The sequence below is a fragment of the Bactrocera dorsalis genome, chromosome 4 (assembly GCF_023373825.1).
Source record: "Bactrocera dorsalis isolate Fly_Bdor chromosome 4, ASM2337382v1, whole genome shotgun sequence".
Taxonomy (NCBI): Eukaryota; Metazoa; Arthropoda; class Insecta; order Diptera; family Tephritidae; genus Bactrocera; species Bactrocera dorsalis.
The window spans coordinates 8,759,507-8,775,046 of NC_064306.1; the positions used below are offsets into that span (position 1 = coordinate 8,759,507).

A 15,540-nucleotide genomic window follows, 5' to 3' on the forward strand; every position below is an offset into this window, starting at 1 on the left:
AAGAAGTGTATTGATCAGACCAAATTCAATCCAGACGAACCTACACAAATATTCAAGAAGTGTATTGATCAGACCAGATTCAATCCAGACGAACCTACACAAATATTCAAGAAGTGTATTGATCAGACCAGATTCAATCCAGACGAACCTACACAAATATTCAAGAAGTGTATTGATCAGACCAAATTCAATCCAGACGAACCTACACAAATATTCAAGAAGTGTATTGATCAGACCAAATTCAATCCAGACGAACCTACACAAATATTCAAGAAGTGTATTGATCAGACCAGATTCAATCCAGACGAACCTACACAAATATTCAAGAAGTGTATTGATCAGACCAGATTCAATCCAGACGAACCTACACAAATATTCAAGAAGTGTATTGATCAGACCAGATTCAATCCAGACGAACCTACACAAATATTCAAGAAGTGTATTGATCAGACCAAATTCAATCCAGACGAACCTACACAAATATTCAAGAAGTGTATTGATCAGACCAGATTCAATCCAGACGAACCTACACAAATATTCAAGAAGTGTATTGATCAGACCAAATTCAATCCAGACGAACCTACACAAATATTCAAGAAGTGTATTGATCAGACCAGATTCAATCCAGACGAACCTACACAAATATTCAAGAAGTGTATTGATCAGACCAGATTCAATCCAGACGAACCTACACAAATATTCAAGAAGTGTATTGATCAGACCAAATTCAATCCAGACGAACCTACACAAATATTCAAGAAGTGTATTGATCAGACCAGATTCAATCCAGACGAACCTACACAAATATTCAAGAAGTGTATTGATCAGACCAAATTCAATCCAGACGAACCTACACAAATATTCAAGAAGTGTATTGATCAGACCAAATTCAATCCAGACGAACCTACACAAATATTCAAGAAGTGTATTGATCAGACCAAATTCAATCCAGACGAACCTACACAAATATTCAAGAAGTGTATTGATCAGACCAAATTCAATCCAGACGAACCTACACAAATATTCAAGAAGTGTATTGATCAGACCAAATTCAATCCAGACGAACCTACACAAATATTCAAGAAGTGTATTGATCAGACCAAATTCAATCCAGACGAACCTACACAAATATTCAAGAAGTGTATTGATCAGACCAGATTCAATCCAGACGAACCTACACAAATATTCAAGAAGTGTATTGATCAGACCAAATTCAATCCAGACGAACCTACACAAATATTCAAGAAGTGTATTGATCAGACCAGATTCAATCCAGACGAACCTACACAAATATTCAAGAAGTGTATTGATCAGACCAGATTCAATCCAGACGAACCTACACAAATATTCAAGAAGTGTATTGATCAGACCAAATTCAATCCAGACGAACCTACACAAATATTCAAGAAGTGTATTGATCAGACCAGATTCAATCCAGACGAACCTACACAAATATTCAAGAAGTGTATTGATCAGACCAGATTCAATCCAGACGAACCTACACAAATATTCAAGAAGTGTATTGATCAGACCAGATTCAATCCAGACGAACCTACACAAATATTCAAGAAGTGTATTGATCAGACCAGATTCAATCCAGACGAACCTACACAAATATTCAAGAAGTGTATTGATCAGACCAAATTCAATCCAGACGAACCTACACAAATATTCAAGAAGTGTATTGATCAGACCAGATTCAATCCAGACGAACCTACACAAATATTCAAGAAGTGTATTGATCAGACCAAATTCAATCCAGACGAACCTACACAAATATTCAAGAAGTGTATTGATCAGACCAGATTCAATCCAGACGAACCTACACAAATATTCAAGAAGTGTATTGATCAGACCAGATTCAATCCAGACGAACCTACACAAATATTCAAGAAGTGTATTGATCAGACCAGATTCAATCCAGACGAACCTACACAAATATTCAAGAAGTGTATTGATCAGACCAGATTCAATCCAGACGAACCTACACAAATATTCAAGAAGTGTATTGATCAGACCAAATTCAATCCAGACGAACCTACACAAATATTCAAGAAGTGTATTGATCAGACCAAATTCAATCCAGACGAACCTACACAAATATTCAAGAAGTGTATTGATCAGACCAAATTCAATCCAGACGAACCTACACAAATATTCAAGAAGTGTATTGATCAGACCAGATTCAATCCAGACGAACCTACACAAATATTCAAGAAGTGTATTGATCAGACCAGATTCAATCCAGACGAACCTACACAAATATTCAAGAAGTGTATTGATCAGACCAGATTCAATCCAGACGAACCTACACAAATATTCAAGAAGTGTATTGATCAGACCAGATTCAATCCAGACGAACCTACACAAATATTCAAGAAGTGTATTGATCAGACCAGATTCAATCCAGACGAACCTACACAAATATTCAAGAAGTGTATTGATCAGACCAAATTCAATCCAGACGAACCTACACAAATATTCAAGAAGTGTATTGATCAGACCAGATTCAATCCAGACGAACCTACACAAATATTCAAGAAGTGTATTGATCAGACCAAATTCAATCCAGACGAACCTACACAAATATTCAAGAAGTGTATTGATCAGACCAGATTCAATCCAGACGAACCTACACAAATATTCAAGAAGTGTATTGATCAGACCAAATTCAATCCAGACGAACCTACACAAATATTCAAGAAGTGTATTGATCAGACCAGATTCAATCCAGACGAACCTACACAAATATTCAAGAAGTGTATTGATCAGACCAAATTCAATCCAGACGAACCTACACAAATATTCAAGAAGTGTATTGATCAGACCAGATTCAATCCAGACGAACCTACACAAATATTCAAGAAGTGTATTGATCAGACCAGATTCAATCCAGACGAACCTACACAAATATTCAAGAAGTGTATTGATCAGACCAGATTCAATCCAGACGAACCTACACAAATATTCAAGAAGTGTATTGATCAGACCAAATTCAATCCAGACGAACCTACACAAATATTCAAGAAGTGTATTGATCAGACCAGATTCAATCCAGACGAACCTACACAAATATTCAAGAAGTGTATTGATCAGACCAGATTCAATCCAGACGAACCTACACAAATATTCAAGAAGTGTATTGATCAGACCAAATTCAATCCAGACGAACCTACACAAATATTCAAGAAGTGTATTGATCAGACCAAATTCAATCCAGACGAACCTACACAAATATTCAAGAAGTGTATTGATCAGACCAGATTCAATCCAGACGAACCTACACAAATATTCAAGAAGTGTATTGATCAGACCAGATTCAATCCAGACGAACCTACACAAATATTCAAGAAGTGTATTGATCAGACCAGATTCAATCCAGACGAACCTACACAAATATTCAAGAAGTGTATTGATCAGACCAAATTCAATCCAGACGAACCTACACAAATATTCAAGAAGTGTATTGATCAGACCAGATTCAATCCAGACGAACCTACACAAATATTCAAGAAGTGTATTGATCAGACCAAATTCAATCCAGACGAACCTACACAAATATTCAAGAAGTGTATTGATCAGACCAGATTCAATCCAGACGAACCTACACAAATATTCAAGAAGTGTATTGATCAGACCAGATTCAATCCAGACGAACCTACACAAATATTCAAGAAGTGTATTGATCAGACCAAATTCAATCCAGACGAACCTACACAAATATTCAAGAAGTGTATTGATCAGACCAAATTCAATCCAGACGAACCTACACAAATATTCAAGAAGTGTATTGATCAGACCAAATTCAATCCAGACGAACCTACACAAATATTCAAGAAGTGTATTGATCAGACCAGATTCAATCCAGACGAACCTACACAAATATTCAAGAAGTGTATTGATCAGACCAAATTCAATCCAGACGAACCTACACAAATATTCAAGAAGTGTATTGATCAGACCAAATTCAATCCAGACGAACCTACACAAATATTCAAGAAGTGTATTGATCAGACCAAATTCAATCCAGACGAACCTACACAAATATTCAAGAAGTGTATTGATCAGACCAGATTCAATCCAGACGAACCTACACAAATATTCAAGAAGTGTATTGATCAGACCAGATTCAATCCAGACGAACCTACACAAATATTCAAGAAGTGTATTGATCAGACCAAATTCAATCCAGACGAACCTACACAAATATTCAAGAAGTGTATTGATCAGACCAAATTCAATCCAGACGAACCTACACAAATATTCAAGAAGTGTATTGATCAGACCAGATTCAATCCAGACGAACCTACACAAATATTCAAGAAGTGTATTGATCAGACCAAATTCAATCCAGACGAACCTACACAAATATTCAAGAAGTGTATTGATCAGACCAGATTCAATCCAGACGAACCTACACAAATATTCAAGAAGTGTATTGATCAGACCAAATTCAATCCAGACGAACCTACACAAATATTCAAGAAGTGTATTGATCAGACCAGATTCAATCCAGACGAACCTACACAAATATTCAAGAAGTGTATTGATCAGACCAAATTCAATCCAGACGAACCTACACAAATATTCAAGAAGTGTATTGATCAGACCAGATTCAATCCAGACGAACCTACACAAATATTCAAGAAGTGTATTGATCAGACCAAATTCAATCCAGACGAACCTACACAAATATTCAAGAAGTGTATTGATCAGACCAGATTCAATCCAGACGAACCTACACAAATATTCAAGAAGTGTATTGATCAGACCAGATTCAATCCAGACGAACCTACACAAATATTCAAGAAGTGTATTGATCAGACCAAATTCAATCCAGACGAACCTACACAAATATTCAAGAAGTGTATTGATCAGACCAGATTCAATCCAGACGAACCTACACAAATATTCAAGAAGTGTATTGATCAGACCAGATTCAATCCAGACGAACCTACACAAATATTCAAGAAGTGTATTGATCAGACCAAATTCAATCCAGACGAACCTACACAAATATTCAAGAAGTGTATTGATCAGACCAAATTCAATCCAGACGAACCTACACAAATATTCAAGAAGTGTATTGATCAGACCAGATTCAATCCAGACGAACCTACACAAATATTCAAGAAGTGTATTGATCAGACCAAATTCAATCCAGACGAACCTACACAAATATTCAAGAAGTGTATTGATCAGACCAAATTCAATCCAGACGAACCTACACAAATATTCAAGAAGTGTATTGATCAGACCAAATTCAATCCAGACGAACCTACACAAATATTCAAGAAGTGTATTGATCAGACCAGATTCAATCCAGACGAACCTACACAAATATTCAAGAAGTGTATTGATCAGACCAAATTCAATCCAGACGAACCTACACAAATATTCAAGAAGTGTATTGATCAGACCAAATTCAATCCAGACGAACCTACACAAATATTCAAGAAGTGTATTGATCAGACCAGATTCAATCCAGACGAACCTACACAAATATTCAAGAAGTGTATTGATCAGACCAGATTCAATCCAGACGAACCTACACAAATATTCAAGAAGTGTATTGATCAGACCAGATTCAATCCAGACGAACCTACACAAATATTCAAGAAGTGTATTGATCAGACCAAATTCAATCCAGACGAACCTACACAAATATTCAAGAAGTGTATTGATCAGACCAAATTCAATCCAGACGAACCTACACAAATATTCAAGAAGTGTATTGATCAGACCAAATTCAATCCAGACGAACCTACACAAATATTCAAGAAGTGTATTGATCAGACCAGATTCAATCCAGACGAACCTACACAAATATTCAAGAAGTGTATTGATCAGACCAGATTCAATCCAGACGAACCTACACAAATATTCAAGAAGTGTATTGATCAGACCAGATTCAATCCAGACGAACCTACACAAATATTCAAGAAGTGTATTGATCAGACCAAATTCAATCCAGACGAACCTACACAAATATTCAAGAAGTGTATTGATCAGACCAGATTCAATCCAGACGAACCTACACAAATATTCAAGAAGTGTATTGATCAGACCAGATTCAATCCAGACGAACCTAGACAAATATTCAAGAAGTGTATTGATCAGACCAGATTCAATCCAGACGAACCTACACAAATATTCAAGAAGTGTATTGATCAGACCAGATTCAATCCAGACGAACCTACACAAATATTCAAGAAGTGTATTGATCAGACCAAATTCAATCCAGACGAACCTACACAAATATTCAAGAAGTGTATTGATCAGACCAGATTCAATCCAGACGAACCTACACAAATATTCAAGAAGTGTATTGATCAGACCAGATTCAATCCAGACGAACCTACACAAATATTCAAGAAGTGTATTGATCAGACCAAATTCAATCCAGACGAACCTACACAAATATTCAAGAAGTGTATTGATCAGACCAAATTCAATCCAGACGAACCTACACAAATATTCAAGAAGTGTATTGATCAGACCAGATTCAATCCAGACGAACCTACACAAATATTCAAGAAGTGTATTGATCAGACCAGATTCAATCCAGACGAACCTACACAAATATTCAAGAAGTGTATTGATCAGACCAGATTCAATCCAGACGAACCTACACAAATATTCAAGAAGTGTATTGATCAGACCAGATTCAATCCAGACGAACCTACACAAATATTCAAGAAGTGTATTGATCAGACCAGATTCAATCCAGACGAACCTACACAAATATTCAAGAAGTGTATTGATCAGACCAGATTCAATCCAGACGAACCTACACAAATATTCAAGAAGTGTATTGATCAGACCAGATTCAATCCAGACGAACCTACACAAATATTCAAGAAGTGTATTGATCAGACCAGATTCAATCCAGACGAACCTACACAAATATTCAAGAAGTGTATTGATCAGACCAGATTCAATCCAGACGAACCTACACAAATATTCAAGAAGTGTATTGATCAGACCAGATTCAATCCAGACGAACCTACACAAATATTCAAGAAGTGTATTGATCAGACCAGATTCAATCCAGACGAACCTAGACAAATATTCAAGAAGTGTATTGATCAGACCAAATTCAATCCAGACGAACCTACACAAATATTCAAGAAGTGTATTGATCAGACCAGATTCAATCCAGACGAACCTACACAAATATTCAAGAAGTGTATTGATCAGACCAGATTCAATCCAGACGAACCTACACAAATATTCAAGAAGTGTATTGATCAGACCAAATTCAATCCAGACGAACCTACACAAATATTCAAGAAGTGTATTGATCAGACCAAATTCAATCCAGACGAACCTACACAAATATTCAAGAAGTGTATTGATCAGACCAAATTCAATCCAGACGAACCTACACAAATATTCAAGAAGTGTATTGATCAGACCAAATTCAATCCAGACGAACCTACACAAATATTCAAGAAGTGTATTGATCAGACCAAATTCAATCCAGACGAACCTACACAAATATTCAAGAAGTGTATTGATCAGACCAGATTCAATCCAGACGAACCTACACAAATATTCAAGAAGTGTATTGATCAGACCAGATTCAATCCAGACGAACCTACACAAATATTCAAGAAGTGTATTGATCAGACCAAATTCAATCCAGACGAACCTACACAAATATTCAAGAAGTGTATTGATCAGACCAAATTCAATCCAGACGAACCTACACAAATATTCAAGAAGTGTATTGATCAGACCAAATTCAATCCAGACGAACCTACACAAATATTCAAGAAGTGTATTGATCAGACCAGATTCAATCCAGACGAACCTACACAAATATTCAAGAAGTGTATTGATCAGACCAGATTCAATCCAGACGAACCTACACAAATATTCAAGAAGTGTATTGATCAGACCAAATTCAATCCAGACGAACCTACACAAATATTCAAGAAGTGTATTGATCAGACCAAATTCAATCCAGACGAACCTACACAAATATTCAAGAAGTGTATTGATCAGACCAAATTCAATCCAGACGAACCTACACAAATATTCAAGAAGTGTATTGATCAGACCAGATTCAATCCAGACGAACCTACACAAATATTCAAGAAGTGTATTGATCAGACCAGATTCAATCCAGACGAACCTACACAAATATTCAAGAAGTGTATTGATCAGACCAAATTCAATCCAGACGAACCTACACAAATATTCAAGAAGTGTATTGATCAGACCAGATTCAATCCAGACGAACCTACACAAATATTCAAGAAGTGTATTGATCAGACCAAATTCAATCCAGACGAACCTACACAAATATTCAAGAAGTGTATTGATCAGACCAGATTCAATCCAGACGAACCTACACAAATATTCAAGAAGTGTATTGATCAGACCAAATTCAATCCAGACGAACCTACACAAATATTCAAGAAGTGTATTGATCAGACCAAATTCAATCCAGACGAACCTACACAAATATTCAAGAAGTGTATTGATCAGACCAGATTCAATCCAGACGAACCTACACAAATATTCAAGAAGTGTATTGATCAGACCAAATTCAATCCAGACGAACCTACACAAATATTCAAGAAGTGTATTGATCAGACCAGATTCAATCCAGACGAACCTACACAAATATTCAAGAAGTGTATTGATCAGACCAGATTCAATCCAGACGAACCTACACAAATATTCAAGAAGTGTATTGATCAGACCAGATTCAATCCAGACGAACCTACACAAATATTCAAGAAGTGTATTGATCAGACCAGATTCAATCCAGACGAACCTACACAAATATTCAAGAAGTGTATTGATCAGACCAAATTCAATCCAGACGAACCTACACAAATATTCAAGAAGTGTATTGATCAGACCAGATTCAATCCAGACGAACCTACACAAATATTCAAGAAGTGTATTGATCAGACCAGATTCAATCCAGACGAACCTACACAAATATTCAAGAAGTGTATTGATCAGACCAAATTCAATCCAGACGAACCTACACAAATATTCAAGAAGTGTATTGATCAGACCAAATTCAATCCAGACGAACCTACACAAATATTCAAGAAGTGTATTGATCAGACCAGATTCAATCCAGACGAACCTACACAAATATTCAAGAAGTGTATTGATCAGACCAGATTCAATCCAGACGAACCTACACAAATATTCAAGAAGTGTATTGATCAGACCAAATTCAATCCAGACGAACCTACACAAATATTCAAGAAGTGTATTGATCAGACCAAATTCAATCCAGACGAACCTACACAAATATTCAAGAAGTGTATTGATCAGACCAGATTCAATCCAGACGAACCTACACAAATATTCAAGAAGTGTATTGATCAGACCAGATTCAATCCAGACGAACCTACACAAATATTCAAGAAGTGTATTGATCAGACCAAATTCAATCCAGACGAACCTACACAAATATTCAAGAAGTGTATTGATCAGACCAAATTCAATCCAGACGAACCTACACAAATATTCAAGAAGTGTATTGATCAGACCAGATTCAATCCAGACGAACCTACACAAATATTCAAGAAGTGTATTGATCAGACCAGATTCAATCCAGACGAACCTAGACAAATATTCAAGAAGTGTATTGATCAGACCAAATTCAATCCAGACGAACCTACACAAATATTCAAGAAGTGTATTGATCAGACCAGATTCAATCCAGACGAACCTACACAAATATTCAAGAAGTGTATTGATCAGACCAAATTCAATCCAGACGAACCTACACAAATATTCAAGAAGTGTATTGATCAGACCAGATTCAATCCAGACGAACCTACACAAATATTCAAGAAGTGTATTGATCAGACCAGATTCAATCCAGACGAACCTACACAAATATTCAAGAAGTGTATTGATCAGACCAAATTCAATCCAGACGAACCTACACAAATATTCAAGAAGTGTATTGATCAGACCAGATTCAATCCAGACGAACCTACACAAATATTCAAGAAGTGTATTGATCAGACCAGATTCAATCCAGACGAACCTACACAAATATTCAAGAAGTGTATTGATCAGACCAGATTCAATCCAGACGAACCTACACAAATATTCAAGAAGTGTATTGATCAGACCAAATTCAATCCAGACGAACCTACACAAATATTCAAGAAGTGTATTGATCAGACCAGATTCAATCCAGACGAACCTACACAAATATTCAAGAAGTGTATTGATCAGACCAGATTCAATCCAGACGAACCTACACAAATATTCAAGAAGTGTATTGATCAGACCAGATTCAATCCAGACGAACCTACACAAATATTCAAGAAGTGTATTGATCAGACCAGATTCAATCCAGACGAACCTACACAAATATTCAAGAAGTGTATTGATCAGACCAGATTCAATCCAGACGAACCTACACAAATATTCAAGAAGTGTATTGATCAGACCAAATTCAATCCAGACGAACCTACACAAATATTCAAGAAGTGTATTGATCAGACCAGATTCAATCCAGACGAACCTACACAAATATTCAAGAAGTGTATTGATCAGACCAGATTCAATCCAGACGAACCTACACAAATATTCAAGAAGTGTATTGATCAGACCAGATTCAATCCAGACGAACCTAGACAAATATTCAAGAAGTGTATTGATCAGACCAGATTCAATCCAGACGAACCTAGACAAATATTCAAGAAGTGTATTGATCAGACCAGATTCAATCCAGACGAACCTACACAAATATTCAAGAAGTGTATTGATCAGACCAAATTCAATCCAGACGAACCTACACAAATATTCAAGAAGTGTATTGATCAGACCAGATTCAATCCAGACGAACCTACACAAATATTCAAGAAGTGTATTGATCAGACCAGATTCAATCCAGACGAACCTACACAAATATTCAAGAAGTGTATTGATCAGACCAAATTCAATCCAGACGAACCTACACAAATATTCAAGAAGTGTATTGATCAGACCAGATTCAATCCAGACGAACCTACACAAATATTCAAGAAGTGTATTGATCAGACCAGATTCAATCCAGACGAACCTACACAAATATTCAAGAAGTGTATTGATCAGACCAGATTCAATCCAGACGAACCTACACAAATATTCAAGAAGTGTATTGATCAGACCAGATTCAATCCAGACGAACCTAGACAAATATTCAAGAAGTGTATTGATCAGACCAGATTCAATCCAGACGAACCTAGACAAATATTCAAGAAGTGTATTGATCAGACCAGATTCAATCCAGACGAACCTACACAAATATTCAAGAAGTGTATTGATCAGACCAGATTCAATCCAGACGAACCTAGACAAATATTCAAGAAGTGTATTGATCAGACCAAATTCAATCCAGACGAACCTACACAAATATTCAAGAAGTGTATTGATCAGACCAGATTCAATCCAGACGAACCTACACAAATATTCAAGAAGTGTATTGATCAGACCAAATTCAATCCAGACGAACCTACACAAATATTCAAGAAGTGTATTGATCAGACCAAATTCAATCCAGACGAACCTACACAAATATTCAAGAAGTGTATTGATCAGACCAAATTCAATCCAGACGAACCTACACAAATATTCAAGAAGTGTATTGATCAGACCAAATTCAATCCAGACGAACCTACACAAATATTCAAGAAGTGTATTGATCAGACCAGATTCAATCCAGACGAACCTAGACAAATATTCAAGAAGTGTATTGATCAGACCAAATTCAATCCAGACGAACCTACACAAATATTCAAGAAGTGTATTGATCAGACCAGATTCAATCCAGACGAACCTACACAAATATTCAAGAAGTGTATTGATCAGACCAGATTCAATCCAGACGAACCTAGACAAATATTCAAGAAGTGTATTGATCAGACCAAATTCAATCCAGACGAACCTACACAAATATTCAAGAAGTGTATTGATCAGACCAGATTCAATCCAGACGAACCTACACAAATATTCAAGAAGTGTATTGATCAGACCAGATTCAATCCAGACGAACCTACACAAATATTCAAGAAGTGTATTGATCAGACCAGATTCAATCCAGACGAACCTACACAAATATTCAAGAAGTGTATTGATCAGACCAGATTCAATCCAGACGAACCTACACAAATATTCAAGAAGTGTATTGATCAGACCAGATTCAATCCAGACGAACCTACACAAATATTCAAGAAGTGTATTGATCAGACCAGATTCAATCCAGACGAACCTACACAAATATTCAAGAAGTGTATTGATCAGACCAAATTCAATCCAGACGAACCTACACAAATATTCAAGAAGTGTATTGATCAGACCAAATTCAATCCAGACGAACCTACACAAATATTCAAGAAGTGTATTGATCAGACCAGATTCAATCCAGACGAACCTACACAAATATTCAAGAAGTGTATTGATCAGACCAGATTCAATCCAGACGAACCTACACAAATATTCAAGAAGTGTATTGATCAGACCAAATTCAATCCAGACGAACCTACACAAATATTCAAGAAGTGTATTGATCAGACCAGATTCAATCCAGACGAACCTACACAAATATTCAAGAAGTGTATTGATCAGACCAGATTCAATCCAGACGAACCTACACAAATATTCAAGAAGTGTATTGATCAGACCAGATTCAATCCAGACGAACCTACACAAATATTCAAGAAGTGTATTGATCAGACCAGATTCAATCCAGACGAACCTACACAAATATTCAAGAAGTGTATTGATCAGACCAGATTCAATCCAGACGAACCTACACAAATATTCAAGAAGTGTATTGATCAGACCAAATTCAATCCAGACGAACCTACACAAATATTCAAGAAGTGTATTGATCAGACCAAATTCAATCCAGACGAACCTACACAAATATTCAAGAAGTGTATTGATCAGACCAGATTCAATCCAGACGAACCTACACAAATATTCAAGAAGTGTATTGATCAGACCAGATTCAATCCAGACGAACCTACACAAATATTCAAGAAGTGTATTGATCAGACCAAATTCAATCCAGACGAACCTACACAAATATTCAAGAAGTGTATTGATCAGACCAGATTCAATCCAGACGAACCTACACAAATATTCAAGAAGTGTATTGATCAGACCAAATTCAATCCAGACGAACCTACACAAATATTCAAGAAGTGTATTGATCAGACCAGATTCAATCCAGACGAACCTACACAAATATTCAAGAAGTGTATTGATCAGACCAGATTCAATCCAGACGAACCTACACAAATATTCAAGAAGTGTATTGATCAGACCAGATTCAATCCAGACGAACCTACACAAATATTCAAGAAGTGTATTGATCAGACCAGATTCAATCCAGACGAACCTACACAAATATTCAAGAAGTGTATTGATCAGACCAGATTCAATCCAGACGAACCTACACAAATATTCAAGAAGTGTATTGATCAGACCAGATTCAATCCAGACGAACCTACACAAATATTCAAGAAGTGTATTGATCAGACCAAATTCAATCCAGACGAACCTACACAAATATTCAAGAAGTGTATTGATCAGACCAGATTCAATCCAGACGAACCTACACAAATATTCAAGAAGTGTATTGATCAGACCAGATTCAATCCAGACGAACCTACACAAATATTCAAGAAGTGTATTGATCAGACCAGATTCAATCCAGACGAACCTACACAAATATTCAAGAAGTGTATTGATCAGACCAAATTCAATCCAGACGAACCTACACAAATATTCAAGAAGTGTATTGATCAGACCAGATTCAATCCAGACGAACCTACACAAATATTCAAGAAGTGTATTGATCAGACCAAATTCAATCCAGACGAACCTACACAAATATTCAAGAAGTGTATTGATCAGACCAGATTCAATCCAGACGAACCTACACAAATATTCAAGAAGTGTATTAATCAGACCAGATTCAATCCAGACGAACCTACACAAATATTCAAGAAGTGTATTGATCAGACCAGATTCAATCCAGACGAACCTACACAAATATTCAAGAAGTGTATTGATCAGACCAGATTCAATCCAGACAAAGCTACACAAATATTCAAGAAATGCCTACAGCAAAGCAAATTACCCACGAAAGATAGAAGGGCAGTATTTCATAACTGCGTAGATCAAGGAGTCTTCGAAACAGAAGAAAATATGGATGTGTGCAGAAATTGTGTTGACAGGTATGTATTTTCAACGGATCAGAAAGAACATATATAGCGAATTTGCGTGCGTACAAGCAAATTGGTCGAAAATCAGAATAAGCAAATTTTTCAGAAATGTATAGAATAAACTACAATTAAACCGAACGAGCATAAAAAAATATTCAAGAATTGTTTTGACCTCATCAATCATCAGGTACCAGATAGAAACGTTTACCAGAATTGTCTTATTCAAACCAATCACAAACCAGATAAGGTGTGCATTTGTTATTCATGCCAAATATCTTTATTTCAAAAATGTATTGAACAAACCACATTCGAAATAGAAAAAGCCACGATAGATACGATAGATATTCAAGAAGTGTAGATAAACGAATCTACACAAATGTTCAGAAAATGTAGTGACCAGATTAATATCGGTATTCTGCTTGAGGCGATTGTCTCATGTCTCTAATTGTCACAATAGTTATTTAGTGATTCTTTTAGTCAGGAGTCTCATTTTGGTATTCTGGCAAATACAGTAAAGTAGTATACTGTATAGTAGTATACTGTATCTGCCAGAATATCAAAATAAGACTCCTGACTAACAGAGTCACTAAATGAAGATTGTGACAATTAGAGACATGAGACAATCGCCTCAAGCAGAATACCGATATAAGTTTAGACCAGACCAGTCTATACAAGAGTTCAGGGAGTGTATTGATCACATCAAAGACAAACTAGAAAAGCCTACACAAACATTCAAGAAGTGTAATAATCAGAATATATTTAGACCAGACCAGGCTAAACAACACTTTAGAAAATATATTTCCAAGCAACTTTCCAAACGAATAAACCAAAGAAAATATTCGAAAAATGTAACAAGTGTCAACTCAACACGATTAACAAACTATTTCAGAAATATATTCATCCAGCTACCTTCAGCGTAAGATATGGGAAGAAAGTATTCCATAATTGCTTAGACCAAACAGGACTACTGAGCATATATACATGCATGGAGGAAAATATTTTCAAGACTTATTTATAATTATGTTCCACGAGTTGCTAGATCAAGCTATCTTCAAAACAAATGATGACCCTAACAAATTGGATTTAGATGGGGAGGATCTTCAAATGCATCTGAAAAATGTAAGTAAACATTGCCTATAGACTATACTACACAAAATAAAGTATGTTACGATTTGCTGCTGTAATAACAAATTTTACTAAAAATAACAATTTTACCTGCCAAACAGCCGCCGGGTATGCCGAAGCTTTTAATTTGTGGAAAACCTGTAAACAGAAAAATATTTATTTTATGAATATGTATTGTTTTATTTTATGTTATATTTACTTTAATTTA

At 36.0% G+C, this 15,540-nt stretch overlaps 1 protein-coding gene across 2 annotated transcripts in view; it reads right to left on the minus strand.

Moving 5' to 3' along the window:
* Positions 1-15,540, minus strand: part of LOC105232211 (diencephalon/mesencephalon homeobox protein 1) — a 154,357-nt gene that overhangs the window by 118,060 nt on the left and 20,757 nt on the right. For both annotated transcript variants that reach the window (XM_049454798.1, XM_049454797.1), the window contains exon 2: positions 15,423-15,470. In XM_049454798.1, coding sequence (XP_049310755.1) covers positions 15,423-15,470 — 48 coding nt within the window. The remainder of the gene's footprint in view (positions 1-15,422; positions 15,471-15,540) is intronic.